Raw genomic sequence first — 20308 nt, 5'->3', positions numbered from 1 at the left:
CCTGCAGAGGCCCCCTCCTCCTTGTAAGGCTGTGACAGGGAGTAAAGTACAGTGTACAAATGTAGGGGAAACAAAGGAATTAAAAGGTAAAATCCATTTAAATAGATTAATAAAACACATTGCAATTCTTTCTATTAAGTATAAGACACAGTTTAGTGGGGGGTTTTATTACAACAATAAAACTGTTTAACATCCTTTAAAGATACAGTATAGTCAAAATTAAACTTGCATGATTCAGATAGGGCATGGATTTTAAACAACTTTCCAATTTACTTTTTATCATCAAATTTTCTTTGATATCTTGGCATTTTTTGTTAAAAGCTAAAGCTAGTTAGGCTCATTATGCTAATTTCTAAGTCCTTGAAGGCCACCTCTTGTCTCAGTGCATTTTGAAAGTTTTTACAGCTAGATAGTGCTAGTTCATGTGTGCCATATAGATAACATTGTGCTCACTCCTGTGGAGCTACCTTTGAGTTGGCACTGATTGGTTACAATGCAAGTCTGTGAAAAGAACTGAAATAAGGGGGCAGTCTGCAGAGGCTTAGATACAATCTAATCACAAATGTAAAAAGTATATTAATATAATGGAGTTGGATATGCAAAACGGGGATATAAAAGGGATTATCTATTTTTGAAAAATAATCATTCTGTTGTAGGTGAAGTGAATTATTTTACTCTGTCTCGAGAATGTATACTGTTGGTAAAGATCGGTACTACCATTGCCCTGGAGAATTGTGTGTGTACTTACCGGTTTTACAATATATTTTTATTAGCAAAAAATGAAACTAGTTAAAGCTATTACTGCATTCACTTTAATGCAATTTGCCAGCTAAGGACAAGAAGTGGTGTGACTGTGTACTGGGTTATTATTAATTTGCATCATATACACCACCACTGACACAGTATTTAAATACGGGTGCATGGGGTTTGCACTGCATATGAGTTTATCCTACTGACTGAATAAATCATAGCTCTAACTAGAAGCATTTTGTCTAACAGAAATGTATTGCAAAAATTCTTTTATTCGAAACTGAGTTGCCGTTTTGAGGATAGTGTCCCCAAGTGCAGCTGTCAGATGGTTACACTGTCACACATCAGTCAGGAAGCCTGTGACAGAGTGTGGACCATCTGCCCACGTGATTCCAGTGACTCCGCCTCCTGCTCCCATCACCCTTTGATCTTGCTCCATGATCATGGCGAGGAGATGTAGTGTCCTATCCTTCTATGCAGTGTTTGAGCTGCTTCTCCTCTTCTCCTGCATTTTGCAAATTTTCTGCACCTTGCACACTAAGGGATCCCTGCCCCTGGATCACATCACTTTCCACAAGGTAATCCCAGCCAGCTGTGTGACACCTGTTGTACTACTCATCCTCCTATCACATTCTCTGCCGTGCTCAGCAAAACCATTTATTCTTCATTTGTGTCAAATATTTGTTTATATAGACAGCGACTTTATCTATGATGTTCGGAGGCTACATTTTTTGTCATAACGTAACTTGTTATCTTTGGCTAAACGAACTTTATTTTGTTTTCGCTGCCCGTGTATACTCACATATTATATAGTATATCATATTTATCTTGTATTGTTCATGTCTGCAGCGCAGAAGAGGTTAATGTTTAATTTGATCCTAACCAATAGGAAGAGGACAGAATAGCAGATGTTACAAAGTCTAACCAATCACGCGAGACCAAGTGTCAGGTTGCTCAAACGGACGAAGCTGATTGCTGGAGTTGCTCTACATGTGCAGAATCTAAAATGATCTGTTGTGTATTTTTGATAGAGCTAATTTGTTTGCATCCTATATCAAAACATTTTGTTGTATTATATGATTATAGATTAGTATAGCTTCTTTTTGGATTTTACTTTACTCCTAATATAAAGGTAATATAAAACTCTAGAAGGGGATGGAAACGTTTTGCTAAATTATTATATTTCTCTAAAACTGTGTAACAACATATAGAAAAACAACACTAGTACTATATAGCCTGGTAAAATAATATTTATGCAACTTGATAATCTCAGATGCTTTTTAAATTTACTAAAACACTGAGTGGTAGCAAAAACAGGTTTATAACCTCAGATTAGAGTAAAAAAAACAAACTATTTACAGATGTTAAAGGTACATTAACAATTTGAAATGGTAATATAAAATGCAGGTCTGGATTGGGAATAAAAAGCAGCTTTGGAAAATTTGGAGAATAGCCCTATTTTCTGTTGAGTCAGTAGAATATGCATATGCCCCATTTTTCTCAAAGGGGATTACTGGGATACTCTTTCCCCAATATTTGCAGAATTAAAGGGACAGTCAAGTCCAAAAAAACTTTCATGTTTCAAATAGGGCATATAATTTTAAACAACTTTCCAATTTACTTTTATCACCAATTTTGCTTTGTTCTTTTGGTATTCTTAGTTTAAAGCTAGACCTAGGAAGGCTCATGTGATAATTCTTAAGCCCATGTAGGCCGCCTCTAATCACATGCTTTTGTATTTGCTTTACACAGCAGGGGAGAGCTAGTTCAGGTAAACCCTATAGATAACATTGTGAGCACGCCCGTGGATTGTGGCAGACACTGCACTAATTGGCTAAAATGAAAGTCAATAGATAATAAATAAAATTTCATGTGATCAGGGGTCTGTCAGAAGATGCTTAGATACAAGTTAATCACAGAGGTAAAAAGTGTATTATTATAACTGTGTTGGTTATGCAAAACTGGGGAATGGGTAATAAAGGGATTATCTATCTTTTAAAACAACAAAAATTCTGGTGTTGACTGTCCCTTTAAATTATATTAGTATGTATTAAAAACAAAATGTGCCAGATTGTTGTTATATAGGCACCCTACAACCCATGTGCATCCATTAATCACTCCTTTAAATTTTAGATTTCCAACCCCACCGGGAAATCTCCTGGTATCCTTGATAAAATGATAAATCATATACAGTATATATATATATATATATATATATATATATATATATATATATATATATATATAAAAGGCTGCAATATACTTTAATTATTTATTTTATTCCCTTTTTAAGTAATTCCATTCTGAAATTGTGAGCATTTCAGTTCCTGTTGGCTGCACACTCTAGTGACCTATTTATAAGTGTCCCTAATTAGCCACAGCAGAGAAGGTAACCAAATTCAGTGGTGCCCCTAGGAGGGTGCGGACCGCACCAGGTGACACCCTGGGGAGGGGTGACACCAACCTCTAGTGACTCCACTGTGTGTGGCTATGGTTAGCGGTGCTGAGGTTTTAGCACACATACGAGTACCCTCTCTTGGAGTGCCAATAGGGGAGGGGGAGCGAGTGTGGCAGTAAGACACACAGGGCAAGATTACAAGTCGCACGTTATGAGTTGTCTGCGCGCGATATTGTCTTTTCGCAATCAATTTCCATTGTGCAGCTATTACAAGTCTTGAAAAATCGCGATTGCGCGTGCATTCGCCTTTTACGCAGCAATCCTTTCCCCGCACAAAGATCTGTAGTTAACAGTTTTGCGCAACATAAAAGTTTCACAAAACACTTCAAAAATACATTACAAAGTACAGTTACATTCATATTAACATTGTCTAATATGCATTTATATGTATAGAGATATGTTTAAATATGGAGATAATGAAAATATTTCCCATTACAATCTTATGCACATTAAACAATATCTCAGAGGGATTTAGCCACCAATAAGAAAATGTAGCCGCCAATCAGCAGGCACTATCCAGGGTGCTAAACCAAAAATGATCCGGCTCCTAAGCTTTACATTCCTGCTTTTTAAATAAAGATAGCAAGAGAATGAAGAAAAATTGATAATAGGAGTAAATTAGAAATTTGCTTAAGCTCTATCTGAATCATGAAAGGAAAAAAGTGGGTTTAGTGTCCCTTTAACCTTTTCAGTTTAGTCTGTGAGTTTATGTGAGATAGTCACTAAAAGTTGTAATTCTAAAAATGAATACTAAATAACATAAAATGGATAGTGCATGTATGTGTGTTTATACTATATTTATATATATATATATATATATATATATATATATATATATATATATATATATATATATATATATATACAGAGCTGTCGCTGCTGCGTGGACTGCATACCGCACCCGGGTTTCATGCTCAGAGGGGGTGACACCATGAGTTACTACACCGGGTGACACCAACCCTAGTGACGCCACTGACCTAAGTTACAACATGGCAGCTCCCATTGTTTTAAAGACTCTAAAACTTTAAACTTATTTTGTAACTATTTAAACGGCTAATAAAACTTTAAAAAATACATTTATATGTTATTCTCAGACTATTTTTTTCTTTGAATGCATCATTCTATCTAGGATTTATTTAGTGTTTAATGTCCCTTTGATTCAAAAATACTTTATTGCTAAAAAAATGTTAACCATCACCTGAGCCTTCAGTGAGTCATAATCTTTTTGCTTGTGGTGTGTATATATAGGTGTGTATGTGTTTTTATGTGTATATATAGGTGTGTATGTGTGTGTATTAATGTGTTTTTATGTGTATATATAGGTGTGTATGTGTGTGTATTAATGTGTTTTTATGTGTATATATGTTTGAAAAATGGCGCTGATAGACTTGCTCGACACAGGGTTACCACAAAACTTCAATTTGTATAAAGGGCAATATCTGTGAAGTGCAATAAAGCGATGTATGCCTATATATGAGCTAAACTATCCCTAATTGGCCACAGCACAAGTGGTATAATAATAAGTACACTCTAAATAGATATTCCAGTGGGGTATGCCCCTGGATTTTAAAACATTTGCAGTTTAAATGTTCTTAAACAATCTTGTTTTCATGGTTTAGTCTATGGAAATTAGTGTTTAAATGTTAAATTTCACCACATATGTAGCATAGTTTAAAGAGACATTACAATGGTAAACTTTCCTCTATGTATAAATAGATCTGGAATGCTAGTGAACCTGTTTAAACTGTTCTCCAATCAGTGCTCTAGCCTTACGGCACTTTTATTGTAGCTAGAGGGACGATTTTTTTAAGGGGGCAGCCGGAGCGCGGGATATTTGAATTTCAGCGCTACATTAAAAGGTAGGTTATAGCGCCTCTTCATTACAACTGATGAATTAAACTCCATCTAAAATATCACTAACATTCCTGATCTTTTTTTCCAAAGAGGTAAGTTTACCATCACTTTAAAATCAAAGTTTATTTTTTTCATAAGTTAATCAACTAAACTAACTAAAATAAAACACCTTTGTAATTTATACAATTAATTTTGCTATGTACCTGTCCCATGCTCCTTAGGGAGTATAGAAGTAAAATTCTGTAATTTAAAGGGACATTCAATAGAACAAGTAATTTAAAAATACTTTTTAGTTTACTTTGTTCTCTTGATATCCTTTGTTGAAAGGCATACATAGATAAGCCCAAGAGCAGCAATGCATTACTGGGAGCTAGCTGATGATTGATGGCTACACACATTTGTCTGTTGTCATTGGCTCACCAGATGTGTTCAGCTTGCTTTCACTAGTGCATTGTTACTCTGTAGCTGACTTTATCTCTGCATTTAACTCCTTTTGCAGATGTTAAATACATAGTTAAAGTAAAAAACATAGTTAAAGTCAGCTGTAGAGCAGCAATGCATAGGTTAAGTCATTTCTATATGTGTCACTGACACAGTGATTAAAATGTTCTCTGCCACAAAGGGGTTAAAACATTGCTCTGTGTGTTACTGGCACAAATGGTCTTAAGGGGACACTGAACCCAAATTTTTTCTTTTGTGATTCAGATAGAGTGTGCAATTTTAAGCAACTTTCTAATTTACTCCTATTATCAAATTTTCTTCATTCGCTTGGTATGTTTATTTGAAAAGCAAGAATTTAAGTTTAGATGCCGGCCCATTTTTGGTGAACAACCTGGGTTGTCCTTGCTGATTGGACAGCACCTATAAACAAATGCTGTCCATGGTTCTGAACCACAAATTTGCTGGCTCCTTAGCTTAGATGCCTTCTTTTTCAAATAAAGATATCAAGAGAACGAAGAAAAATTGATAACAGAAGTAAATTAGAAAGTTGCATAAAATTGCATGCTCTATCTGAATCATGAATGGAAAAATTTTGGGTTCAGTATCCCTTTATTGCTGTGTGTGTTACACTAGGTTTTAAAACAATGCTCTAAAGACAAGTGGATAAAATCATTGGTCTATATTAATGATAGCCAAGAGTTATCACACCGCTTCTGATTTTATAAGAAAGATGTATTGTGTGTTAGGATCTATTGGTCTGCACTTAAAAATAAGTTCACAACTCTTGTAAACTAATTTCTATAACTTTTATAGAGATGAAACAACTTACACATTGGCATTTTTTGAAGTTTGGAAAACGTAATACAATTTGAACTCAGCTTTTGTTCTTGAAACATGAAATCATACTTTTTTTTTTTTCTAATCTGTAGGTAATTCCTAAGAGTAAATTTGTACTGGTCAAGTTTGACACTCAGTATCCATACGGAGAGAAGCAAGATGAGTTTAAACAACTGGCAGAAAGTTCATCTTCAAGCAAAGATCTGCTGGTGGCTGAGGTTGGAATATCAGGTAAAGCTTCCTAATGCGAGATGTTAATTAGTATTATTACCTTCTCCCAACATAACACCCTCATTACTATGTCACAACCTGTCATACTGTCCTCCCTATAACTAAACCCAGCCCGTCATACTCACCTCCCTATAACCAAACACATCCTGTCATACTCACCTCCCTATAACTAAACCCAGCCCGTCATACTCACCTCCCTATAACCAAACCCAGCCCGTCATACTGTCCTCCCTATAACCAAACCCAGCCCGTCATACTCACCTCCCTATAACTAAACCCAGCCCGTCATACTCACCTCCCTATAACTAAACCCAGCCCGTCATACTCACCTCCCTATAACTAAACCCAGCCCGTCATACTCACCTCCCTATAACCAAACACATCCTGTCATACTCACCTCCCTATAACCAAACACATCCTGTCATACTCACCTCCCTATAACCAAACCCAGCCGTCATACTCACCTCCCTATAACCAAACCCAGCCCGTCATACTCACCTCCCTATAACTAAACCCAGCCCGTCATACTCACCTCCCTATAACCAAGCACAACCTGTCATACTCACCTCCCTATAACCAAACCCAGCCCGTCATACTCACCTCCCTATAACCAAGCACAACCTGTCATACTCACCTCCCTATAACCAAACCCAGCCCGTCATACTCACCTCCCTATAACCAAGCACAACCTGTCATACTCACCTCCCTATAACCAAACCCAGCCCGTCATACTCACCTCCCTATAACCAAGCACAACCTGTCATACTCACCTCCCTATAACCAAACCCAGCCCGTCATACTCACCTCCCTATAACTAAGTGCAGCCTGTCATACTCACCTCCCTATAGCTAAGTGCAGCTTGTCATACTCACCTCCCTATAACCAAGCACAACCTGTCATACTCACCTCCCTATAACCAAGTGCAGCTTATCATACTCACCTCCCTATAACCAAGTGCAGCTTATCATACTCACCTCCCTATAACCAAGCACAGCTTATCATACTCATCTCCCTATAACCAAGTGCAGCTTGTCATACTCACCTCCCTATAACTAAGTGCAGCTTATCATACTCACCTCCCTATAACCAAGTGCAGCTTATCATACTCACCTCCATATAACCAAGCACAGCTTATCATACTCACCTCCCTATAACCAAGTGCAGCTTATCATACTCACCTCCCTATAACCAAGCACAGCTTATCATACTCACCTCCCTATAACTAAGTGCAGCCTGTCATACTCACCTCCCTATAACCAAGCACAGCTTGTCATACTCACCTCCCTATAACTAAGTGCAGCCTGTCATACTCACCTCCCTATAGCTAAGTGCAGCCTGTCATACTCACCTCTCTATAGCCAAGCACAACCTGTCATACTCACCTCCCTATAACCAAGTGCAGCTTATCATACTCACCTCCCTATAACCAAGTGCAGCTTATCATACTCACCTCCCTATAACCAAGCACAGCTTATCATACTCACCTCCCTATAACCAAGCACAGCTTATCATACTCACCTCCCTATAACCAAGTGCAGCTTATCATACTCATCTCCCTATAACCAAGTGCAGCTTGTCATACTCACCTCCCTATAACTAAGTGCAGCTTATCATACTCACCTCCCTATAACCAAGTGCAGCTTATCATACTCACCTCCATATAACCAAGCACAGCTTATCATACTCACCTCCCTATAACCAAGTGCAGCTTATCATACTCACCTCCCTATAACCAAGCACAGCTTATCATACTCACCTCCCTATAACCAAGTGCAGCTTATCATACTCATCTCCCTATAACCAAGTGCTGCTTATCATACTCACCTCCCTATAACCAAGTGCTGCTTGTCATACTCACCTCCCTATAACCAAGTGCTGCTTGTCATACTCACCTCCCTATAACCAAGTGCTGCTTATCATACTCACCTCCATATAACCAAGTGCAGCTTATCATACTCACCTCCCTATAACCAAGTGCAGCTTATCATACTCACTTCCCTATAACCAAGTGCTGCTTATCATACTCACCTCCCTATAACCAAGTGCTGCTTATCATACTCACCTCCCTATAACCAAGTGCTGCTTATCATACTCACCTCCCTATAACCAAGTGCTGCTTATCATACTCACCTCCCTATAACCAAGTGCAGCTTGTCATACTCACCTCCCTATAACCAAGTGCAGCTTGTCATACTCACCTCCCTATAACCAAGTGCAGCTTGTCATACTCACCTCCCTATAACCAAGTGCTGCTTATCATACTCACCTCCCTATAACCAAGTGCAGCTTATCATACTCACCTCCCTATAGCCAAGTGCAGCTTATCATACTCACCTCCCTATAACCAAGTGCTGCTTGTCATACTCACCTCCCTATAACCAAGTACAGCTTGTCATACTCACCTCCCTATAACCAAGTGCAGCTTATCATACTCACCTCCCTATAACCAAGTGCAGCTTATCACACTTACCTCCCTATAACCAAGTGCAGCTTGTCATACTCACCTCCCTATAACCAAGTGCAGCTTATCATACTCACCTCCCTATAATCAAGTGCAGCTTATCACACTCACCTCCCTATAACCAAGTGCAGCTTATCATACTCACCTCCCTATAACCAAGTGCAGCTTATCATACTCACATCTCTATAACCAAGTGCAGCTTATCATACTCACCCAGTGACGTGCAGTCACAGGAGGCAGGTGAGGCAGCGCCTCCCCTGGCCAATCTATGTAATTACAGGCAGCATTTATTTAAAATAAAAAAATAAAAAAATTATTTATTTTTTTTTCATATTTTTTTTTTTATAAAATAAGGTGACCCCCCCTACCCCCCCCCCCACCCCTCCACCAAAATCATGATTCTGTGTAAAAATTTTATTAAAACCGACTCACTGTTTGTTTATACATCTATACATTCATATTGCGCAAGACAAGGACAGCCGGCTGTCCTTGCATTGCGCAATATGAATGCATTGACTACTGTGGAAGTGTATGGGACGCTGAGAGACTGCCACCAGAGGAGAAAAGGTGCTAATGCAGTCCTCTCCAATGCGCCCCATACGCTTCCACAGGAGGCTAGCCTCCGTCCTGGCCGCCTCTCAGTCGTCTCACTACTAGTCTGACTCTCAGCCAATCAGATTCAGAATTCAGAACTCGTCTGAATCTGACTGGGGCTGGGCCGTCTCTGAGTGCCTCTGAGTGTCTCTCAGTCAGTGTCTGCCACTCTGATTAGTCAGTCAGTGTCGTCCCTAGTGAAGTCTGAGTCGAGTTTTTGACGCCGTGACCGGTGACCCCGGTGTGTTTAACTGTCAGTGTCTACTGTACTGATAACACATCACAAGGTAGGTGCGGTGGTGCCTGGGGCTGGTGGACTGGACGGTGAGGTGATGATGACGGTCGGTCAGAGACTGAGAGTGACCGTGTGACGCACAGACATAACAACATAATTTCTGACTGACTGACTCTGAGACTAGTGATTATTTATATTTATTACGGTACTGGCTCTGGCCCTGTATGTTGCAGTAGCACTAATTCTGAGTCTGACTTCTACTAGTACTTACTACTGGCGCAAAAATAGAATGATCTATTCTGCGGCTGCAGTGTGAAAGTCAAGTCAACATTTCATCTGGATCGTTATCTTGTTTGATCACATTGTGATCAAACAAGCTAACGATCCAGATGAAATGTTGACTGTAAATTGATTGTATTTTTTAAGACACAGTGATCATCACGACACAAATCAAAATTAAACTTATCTGTGTCTGTGTGTAACTGTAGTCGTGTATATAATTATATTCATTGGCTAAGTTCTAAGTTACTTGTAATTTGTAACTGATCGTTATGATCCATATCCATATGAATTGTTTGTGACCAGTAAGTTATGTTCAGAAATGCTAAGTCCAGTTGCTCAAACAATAGTAAAACAACTAATTCCCTTTGTGATTTCCTTCCCAAATATTCCACCCAACACCTAAACCCCTAAATTACAAAAAGCAATCTGTATATAGAAATTATAAAAAACCTTAAATGTTATCAAATGACCTTGCATTTGTCAGCCATTTCGTTGCCATCAGCTAATGGTAAAGCATGTTAAACCTACAGTAAAACCGAAGTGTAATTTGTTAATGGACAGCAGGTTATTTTGCACAATCAATAAGACTCCATTAGGTATTACAAGTTGTTGATTAAGATATGATTAGTAAGGCAGGGTGAATAGCTCCCAGCATGTGGCTAATGGCTATTATAATAAACTAAAACAGTAAAACTGAATAGATAACTGTGTTACTGTTGTAATTAACCCCTTGCAGCTCCAACCCCTTTAAGCACTTTGTTAAAGGGCCATAATACCCAAATGTTTAAACACTTGAAAGTGATGCAGCATAGCTGTAAAAAGCTGATTAGAAAATATCACCTGAACATCTCTATGTAAAAAAGAAAGATATTTTACCTCAAAAGTTCCTCAGTAGCCACCTCCCATTGTAAAGGATTTCTAAGCAGCATTTTAGTGTGTTTGTCCTGGGACATCTGAAGGGACTAGCATCGTGCACTCTCATATTATTTCACCAATCAGGTAAAGGAAGCTTACTATGAAATCTCATGAGAGTTAAGTGAAATCTCATGAGATCACAGTAAGAGTTCATGGCCTCAGCACTGCTGATGCTGATTGGCTGCTGTTCATTTCTACATTTTTTTAAATTTGTTTACCTGCAGCTGGGAGCAGCTGAGTATAACTTTTTACACAGAACTTACTCTGCTGAGCTGAGGAGATTGTGAGGTAAAATATCTTCCTTTTTTACATAGAGAAGCTCAGGTGATATTTTCCTGTCAGCTTTTTACAGCTATACTGCATCAGTTTCAAGTGATTTAGCATATGAGTATTATGTCCCTTTAAGGTTTAGAAGTAAATTGCTGCTTGATTCACTGTTAATGTCATTAGTATTAACTATTTCCTTAGCATTCATATCCATGTTATATTATAGTTACTAACTTTCACTAGTATATGTGATAATATCAATGGGAGAGCTATCATGTGTCAGCAACAGTTTGCTTAGGCCATCCTTTCCACTTCTCTTCTCCAGTGCAATCAATCAGGAAACATTTCCTAACATTTGTGCCCTAGATCATCCCTGTAATCTTCCTTACCAAGAGCTTGCTGCATGGAGGCACTAAGGATTCATTATTTTTTATTTAATATCACTAATTAATTAAAGGGACATTAAACACTTTGATATGGTAATATAAAATTATAAATTGTATATATAAGCCAAATTTGCAATATACTTTAATTATTTATTTTGTCCCCTTTTCCTGAAATTCCATTCTGAAATTGTGAGCTTTTCAGTTCCTGTTAGAAATGGAAGTTCAGACCACTGTTATATTTCACATAACCATTGGCTGAACACTCTAGTGACCTATTTATAACTGTCCCTAATTGGCCACAGGAGAGAATGCAACCTAAGTTACAAAATGGCAACTCCCATTGTTTTATTAGACACTTAAACTTTACACTTATTTTGTCTATATTTAAACAGCTAATGAAACTTTAAAAAATAAATCTACATGTTATTCTCAGACTAATCTTTTCTTTGAATGATTCATTCTATCTAGCATTTATGTAGTGTTTATTGTCCCTTTAAAAAAAATCCCTACATCTTCTGGTATGCACAGTTAAAGGGACAGTCTTGTCCAAAATAAACTTTCATGATTCAGATAGGGCATGTAATTTTAAACAATTTTCCAATTTACTTTTATCTCCAATTTTGCTTTGTTCTCTTGGTATTCTTAGTTGAAAGCTTAACCTAGGAGGTCCATATGCTAATTTCTTAGACCTTGAAGGCCGCCTCTTAAGAATGCATTTTAACAGGTTTTTCACCACTAGAGCTGTCCTGTCCGCCATGATAATAACAAAAGCACACTATCTACAAATAGTAATAAAGAATAATGATAAAGATGGCACTAGGTCTTCTGCTGGCAGGGTGTCCCCTCTCCCCAAGCGTTTCAGGTAGCTCCTCCTCAATAAAATGGGCCTCTTATTACTTTATTTCTTTATTGATGGGAGAAGAGAACTAATAGCAGAAAAGCTATCTAGTGCCACCCAGTGCAAGCAGCTGACAGATGAGCAAGGATGGGATGGGAGTGCATGTATGAAATGACTTAATTACACACAAAAATTACATGTCCCCAGCAGCAATCAACAGCTCATCAGGTCTATGCTTCCCAATCAGGGAGTTGCATTTGTTACTATGAATTATTAATGATGCAGAGAGGTTGCTTAAGTTTTATTATGGTTATTTGTAAGTTAAAAGTATGTGTGTGTCAGTGATACGCAGCAGATGTATAATGGAAAAGAGTATTTATATCATGATAATACCCTGCAGTTTATTGATATTGTAGAAAAATCAGGTTACTGAGGGCTGAATCATTCTAGGATATCAATATCTCAACTGAGTCAGATATAACTTAAGTGATTGATAATTCTTTCACATGTACCCCACCCTGTACGCAACCTGCAAGGACTGACGTTTATTATCTCCAGTACATGTGATATACGCTGCTCTATATTCATTATACAACATACATCTAGAGATCCTGCAAGGTTAAAAATGATTATTTTCCTAAATAATTCTCTGAATCAGAGTATTATTAAGTGATAAGTGATCATTTTTAGCCTGTCAGGGTCTCTAGATCTAAATGAATATAGAGCAGACTCAGAGTATATCACATGTACTGGAGAAGATAATAAAGTAACGTTAATCCTTGCAGGTTGCGTACATGATTTAGAAAGAGCATGCAATTTTAAATAACTTTCCAATTTACATCTAATATCTGATTTTCTTCATTCTTTTGATATCCTTTGTTGAAAATCATATCTAAATATGCTTAGTAGCTACTGAGCATATTTAGATATGATTTTCAACAAAGGATATCAAAAGAATGAAGAAAATCAGATATCCTTTGTTGAAAATCATATCTAAATATGCTCAGTAGCTACTGATTGGTGGCTGCATATAGATACCTCATGCGATTGGCTCGCCCATGTGCATTGCTATTTCTTCAACAAAGGATATCTAAAGAATGAAGGCGTATCTGATTCCTAGCCACTGCCTCACCAGCCTCTGAAGTCACCGCACATCACTGTACTCACCTCCCTATAACCAAGTGCAGCTTATCATACTCACCTCCCTATAACCAAGTGCAGCTTATCATACTCACCTCCCTATAACCAAGTGCAGCCTGTCATACAACAATGTAACATTCAGGGAACCTAGAAAACAGTAACAATAGGCACTGAAAATAAATTCAACCACACTTAGCTGTGACCTCTCACCTATTGTTCATAATATTATCTGCATTAATGTTTTTATACCTGTGACCCTTTTACAATTTAACCTTGATCACCCTCTCACTATTGTTAAAAAATGTTTTTATACTAATGAATATGATGGCTTTTATTTGTATCTAGATATCGTCTTTTGACTCATTGTCATTTTTTTTACCTTATTCTATATTTTCTGTTGAAAAAGAAGTGGTTGTAACCAAGCGCTAAGATATATCCCTAAGCTGTGCACAAAAGGGGTCCTAACTAACCCCCAAAATAGTTAATTGACATTGAGAGTGATGTGTACAGCGCCAAAGGTTAAGGGATAGTAGGTAAAGGTATAAGACACTCAGAGGTGTAGAATAATGTCAGCTGTATAATATAAGGGTGGTCGTGACAGTATCAGCAGTAGATGAGAGTGTTCATCAAGTGTAAAGTATCAACAGTAAATTTATTAAAGAAATAAGCATAAAAATACAATTAAAAATTCAAATAAAACAGTTAAAAATTATGTTAAGAATTATGTTAAATTCATGGATCCATGATAAGACAACAATTATAACAAGTTAAAAGGAAGAAGATTGATAATAAATAGGTTGACTTGATTGGTATGCAATATTGGCAATGGTTTGCAGGGACCGATTTGATAGTGATTTTCCAAAGGAGCACACAATGAGTGAGAAAATGAAAAACGGTATCAAATGGAGAAAAAAAAGATGATAAAATAATGGATGAAAAATGTGAGGAACAATGTAATAATGCAAGGTGGCACAAACAGTGCAAAAAATGTAATAATGCAAGGTGGCACAAGTAGTGCAAAAAATGGAAAAAATAGTGAAAAAATTGAAAAAATATATATATAAATAGTGATAGGAGGTGACACAATTGATGTGAAACAAACCAAAAAATTGAAAAAATGAAAATTAAACCGTTAATCAAAAATAGTGAAAATCATGGTGATGTTCAACAAATGTTCGTGATGATCATAAAAGAGAGCAAAAACCAGTTTTGTAATCCAAATGAATAAAGTCAATTATAACAGAAAAAACCTTAGATGTTGACGGTGATGATCCCTAGGCGAATCCCTGACAGCGATCAGCTGCTAGTTCAATGTCCTAAAACGTCCCTGTAAAGAAATTTAAACATAGCGTAATATGTCCACAGAAGAGTAATATACTTGGAGTAATTCTTACCAGTGGGTCATCGTGTTTCGGCCCTATGACACAGGCCTTTATCCCTATTTATTATCAATTGTCTTCCTTTTAACTTGTTATAATTTGTGTCTATATTTTCTGTTATTGTGTTGGTTTGAAGATATAAAATTAAACAATAGCATTCATTCATTTTATGTGCTTTTCTTTTCTTGCTATAGATTGTGCTTAGAACCTGGATTTTCTGCTATTTTGAAAAATGCTTGTAGTAAACAAGAGGTTAACATATTTTTATGGGAATAAAGTGACATAAAATTCCAAAAACAAAATGCTTGAATGTGTTATATGCAAGCAGCAGTGAGGTAATAAAATGCTTTATATACTTTACCCCTACAAAGGTGTTAAATACATAGTTAAAAGGACGCTTGAGTCAAAATGAAACTTTTCTGATTCAGATAGAGCAGGCAATTTTAAACAACTTTCCAATTTACTTCTATTAACAAAATGTGCACAGTCTTTTTATATTTACACTTTTTGAGTCACCAGCTCCTACTGTGCATGTGCAAGAATTCCCAGAATATATGTATATGCATTTGTATTTGGCTGATGGCTGTCACATGGTACAGGTGGAGTAGAAATAGACATAACTGGAATTTGTCTGAAGTTCAGACTAAGTGCTATTGCATGGTCTTTTTAATGTGCATTTGTTGATTATGCAAATCTACTGTATTTACTGGTCCTTTAAGGAGCAGCTATGCATTACTGGCATCTAGCTGGACAGATCTGTTGAGCATATGTGTGTAGCCAACAATCGCCAGCTAGCTCCCAGTAGTGCATCGCTGATACTGAACCTACCTAGGTATGCTTTTAAACAATGGATTCCAAGAGAAAAAGTACATTTAATAACTGAAGTAAATTGAAATTTCTCATTAAATTGCATGCTGTATCTTAACCATGAAAATTTCAATTAAAATTTCATGTCCCATTAAATAGTGATTACAGGTAGAAAATCCTTTATCCAAAATGCTTGGGACCGGAAACGATTTAGATTTTGGAATATTTGTATATTTGCAGCTTGGAGAGGGGATGGAACCAAGTGTAGACCACATCTCATGTTATTTACATGATACAGCTTATACACATAAGCTAAACATGTTTTATATCATTTTTAATACTTTGGCATACAGAGTACCCTCAGAAAGATTATACAGTGCTGTAATCAGAAAGGTAATATTTGTTGTTTTAAGTAAATATAGGACACAAAAAAAACTAAAACAAATCACACAGGCAGAGAAAATTGTGACTTAAAGGTAGGGAAATTTTTTTAATTTTGGCTAATTTTTTTTTTTTTTTTTTAAAGATTAATAAAAAAAAGTTTTGTTTTCAGAATAAGTTTGGATTTTGGTATTCTGGATTTGGGAATTTGTACCTTTTATTACAAATTCACTTACCAATGTAAGATTTGTGGGGGGGTTTTAAATTATCTTTTCATTCTTGAATGCTAATTTTAGGAGTATTAAGTAGGTAAAAATAACAACCCATCAAGAATAATAATGTATTCAGGAACAAATTAAAAAGTAAGAGGATTTTTGTGGTCTTGTTATATTTTCGGTGCTTGATGGATTTAGGAACTCTCAAAGTGACACTAATAAGTATTTTAAAATCAGCGGAAATGACATGCTGTATTTGCTTGTGAAAAGAAATACTGATCATATGGTAGGATTAACAAACACAATAAGTTCATATCTTGGCTGGGCAGGTTTACACAAGGATTTTCATGGATTCAGCAATTTGTTTCAATTGAAGGAACTTGACAGATTGTATGTTTAGAGTTTTTTGTGGCCTGAAGGGTTTGTATCCTGTTCATTGTTGGATGCCCTTGTAAAACAAATGATCAGATTTCAGTATTTATTTATTTGCAATACATTTGTGCAAACTGTGTAAAGGACATCAGTGAGAAATGATGTACTACATTATATATTCAATTAGGAGACACCATTTGGAATTAATCCATGGTTTTCTCTAATTTACTGATATATAAAACATGTAAACATAATTACGTAACCATTGTTAGAATTATTTTAATAATATCCTCTTGTATGTCTGTATACTTTCTTTGCCCTGGAAATATTACCCTGTAGAAATGGCAAACATTTCTGTGTCATTCAAGGATTAACGTCTATGTCCCACATTATTATTATTTATAGGCCCCAACATTAAAAATGTTTTCATCATTGCAGTTTTGTTGTTTTTTTTTTTTTAAATTGTTTGCAAATACTTAATCTGTCAACTAGACTGATTGACAATTAACCATGTGATCTGCTCAATGATATAGGGTTAATGAACTTGGTAAACTCATCATAATGCTCTATTATACCGGGCAGTAATTGGTGACCTGTTTCACATAAAAGGTTGTAAATTATTCTCCTGAGCTGTAAAAATTACCCCTTCCCCCATTTAACTATTTATTAGTACCAAAGCAAAAATTATAATTAATACCAATTGCATAGGTACATATAATTTTAGAATTTTTGATAGAACATCTTAATATATAATGTATACTTGTAATAATAACTTTGTATTCTTTTTTCTTTCGATAGATTATGGGGATAAACTTAACTTAGATTTGGCTGAGAGATACAAGCTGGATAAGGAAAAGTTCCCATATTACTATTTGTTTGTGAACGGAGACATTGAAAATCCTTTGCCTTACACGGGACAAGTGAAAACTATTGCCATCCAACATTGGTTGAATGCTAAAGGGGTGTATCTTGGTATGCCAGGATGCCTAGAGGAGTTTGATGGCCTAGCTGAAGAATTTGTAAGATCAGGAAATAAGGAAGAGCAAGAGGAAATTCTGAAGAAGGCTCAGGGAATGTTGGAAGGTATTGGTCAATCAGAGAAACCACCAGGAGAGCAGTATATTAAGATCATGAGTAAGATCTTGGCTCAAGGAGAGAACTTTGCTAATGCTGAATTTGAACGCATCACAAAACTGATTGAAAAGAATAAAATGAGTGAAACCAAGAAGGAAGATCTCCAGAAAAGACTTAATATCCTCAGCAGCTTCCACAGAAAAAACACAGAAAAAGAAGAGCTCTGAATGGAGCCTATGTGCATATCTATTCATACTGAGCAGCCATTCCTGTTTTCATTATGAAGTTACATTGGCAACTCTAGCTCATTGGAGAAGTCTTGTTTCCATAGTTATCCGCCTCTATTTGCACAGTGCAAGTTTCTGATTGGTGTCCAAGCCTTACCCTAAGAACGGCATAGCTTTCTTCTGATAACTAATTAGTAACCTCTAATAACCATCAGTTTCTGTTGTAATGCTACAGTTCCAGAAATTTGCACTTTATATGATCAGTATTTTAACATTTATTAATGGAATATTTTTTTAGATTAACTCTGAGGAAAAGCTGGTCAGTATGTGGGCTAGATTCATTAACAGCCTCTCAAACCTCTCCATTCTAACCAATTCTCACATTATTCTATGTAGCCCATTCATCAAAGCTCACACACTCTTCCATTCTTTATTGAATAGACTTCATAAAATGCAAGAGAATCTGGAGAGGCAGTAGACAGGTTGTTAGTGAATCGACCTTAATGACTAATTGACAATTTATTTGGCCTTTTGTATTTTACTTTACTTTAACTGACTTTTTTTGTGCGCGACTGTTGAGGACTAGCCATATCTCTTATAACTCTCATATAATTTATCACTAGTTCAAGTAAAATAGAAGGTAACTGGATTAGGCTGCTTATTGTTAGGCAACTTTCAACAGAAAACATGCTTAGAAAACAGTTTATATATAATTACAACTGAAGTCCCTTTTTGTTACTAATTATGTGACCATGGTTAGAGTGTGTTGTTATATTTTTTTATATTCTTTGTCCAAAGAGATCGGTCTGTATTAAGGTAAAACCAATGTCTTACTATCTTTGTATATTGTAGGTTTTTATAAACAAGGTAATTTTGGAATCCCAGATTATATGTGCGGGAAACACACACATATTATATTGTTCTTTTCATATATCTTTTAACTATATTCCGTTTAGTATATTTTTCTCTTGCCCCCTTAAAATGTGTGTGAAACCACAATTGGTTCCATATCGACTATTTAGGGTCTCTAAATCAGTGGTTGCCAACCGCGGTCCTCAAGGACCCCCAACAGTCCTGGTTTTCATTATAGCTAAACCAGTGCACAGGTGAAATAATCAGCTGATCTGTAACCAACCTGCTCTCATCCATCAGCTGATTATTTCACTTGTGCACTGGTTCAGCTATAATGAAAACCAGGACTGTTGGGTGTCCTTGAGGACCGCGGTTGGCAACCACTGCTCTAAATAACACACAGACTCTCCTTGCTTTAGATTTATGAGGAATTCATTGATTTCATATGTATCATCTGTGATCATTTCAGTTTCCTGAAAACTTGGTTTTAAGGTTCATTGTTCTAATACATTGCAGTATTGTTCCATGTCAGACCTCAGAAAGGTATTAAGTTGACATTTGAATTATTGTAACATTCTACTATCAAGCAGTATTCTATTAATTACTTTCTTATCAGCACTAATACATAAAAAAATTCACACAGAAATACTTCTCATTTAGATTAATTTAACGTCAGACTTCCTTGTTCCAGAATACGCTACTGATTCCTTCCTTTGTAGTTCATCTAATAAGATGTAATAAAATGGTGAGTCATCCCATAAAGTATATTAAACAATAAATGAAAACAGCACCAATCTTATCTCAAAATCAGGAACAGACCAGTCTAGACAAACCTTCACTTGCAAAGCAATCAGAAAATGTTTTAGCTGCTTGAATGAAACTTTGCAGCATGGGTCCAAAGAGCACAACAATGTTTCAAGCCAGCAGTGGGCTCTTAGTCAAGTATAGTCCGCTTAAAACATTGTTTCTCTGCTTTATGGGCTGCATCTTGCAAGTTTCACCCTTTTATTCAAATGATTGTTTTCTGACACTTTAGGGCATGCATTGTTTTCACTATTATGTCACTTTAACTGTAAAAATATAGATCAATGTAAAAAATATTACAATCTTATATTTTATGTAATTGGTTTTATTAGCATTGCCCTAGTCAAAAAAGATGATCTTCCTGGAGTCAATCTGAAGTAATCGATGACTCCAGACCAGTCATCAGAAGCCATCCTGAAATATGCTCACAGTCCGAAATATTTAAATGAGATGACTCTAGAGTCGTTCACTTGCTGTTCATGCTTGTGAAGTAATCGGTAAAGTAATC

General features: G+C 36.4%; 1 protein-coding gene across 1 annotated transcript; it reads left to right on the top strand.

Annotated features, from left to right (window-relative positions):
* Positions 1-1167: 1167 nt before the first annotated feature.
* Positions 1168-19642, top strand: ERP29 (endoplasmic reticulum protein 29). The gene is made up of 3 exons (XM_053701703.1): positions 1168-1328; positions 6433-6571; positions 17642-19642. Exons 1-3 carry the CDS (start codon positions 1188-1190, stop codon positions 18142-18144), a joined length of 783 nt encoding a protein of 260 aa, XP_053557678.1. The 5' UTR covers positions 1168-1187; the 3' UTR covers positions 18145-19642.
* The last annotated feature ends 666 nt before the right edge of the window (positions 19643-20308 follow it).

This window comes from Bombina bombina, chromosome 2 (assembly GCF_027579735.1).
Source record: "Bombina bombina isolate aBomBom1 chromosome 2, aBomBom1.pri, whole genome shotgun sequence".
NCBI classification, from domain to species: domain Eukaryota; kingdom Metazoa; phylum Chordata; class Amphibia; order Anura; family Bombinatoridae; genus Bombina; species Bombina bombina.
The sequence above is the reverse complement of the archived record's forward strand: the minus strand, read 5'-3'. Positions and strand labels throughout refer to the sequence as shown.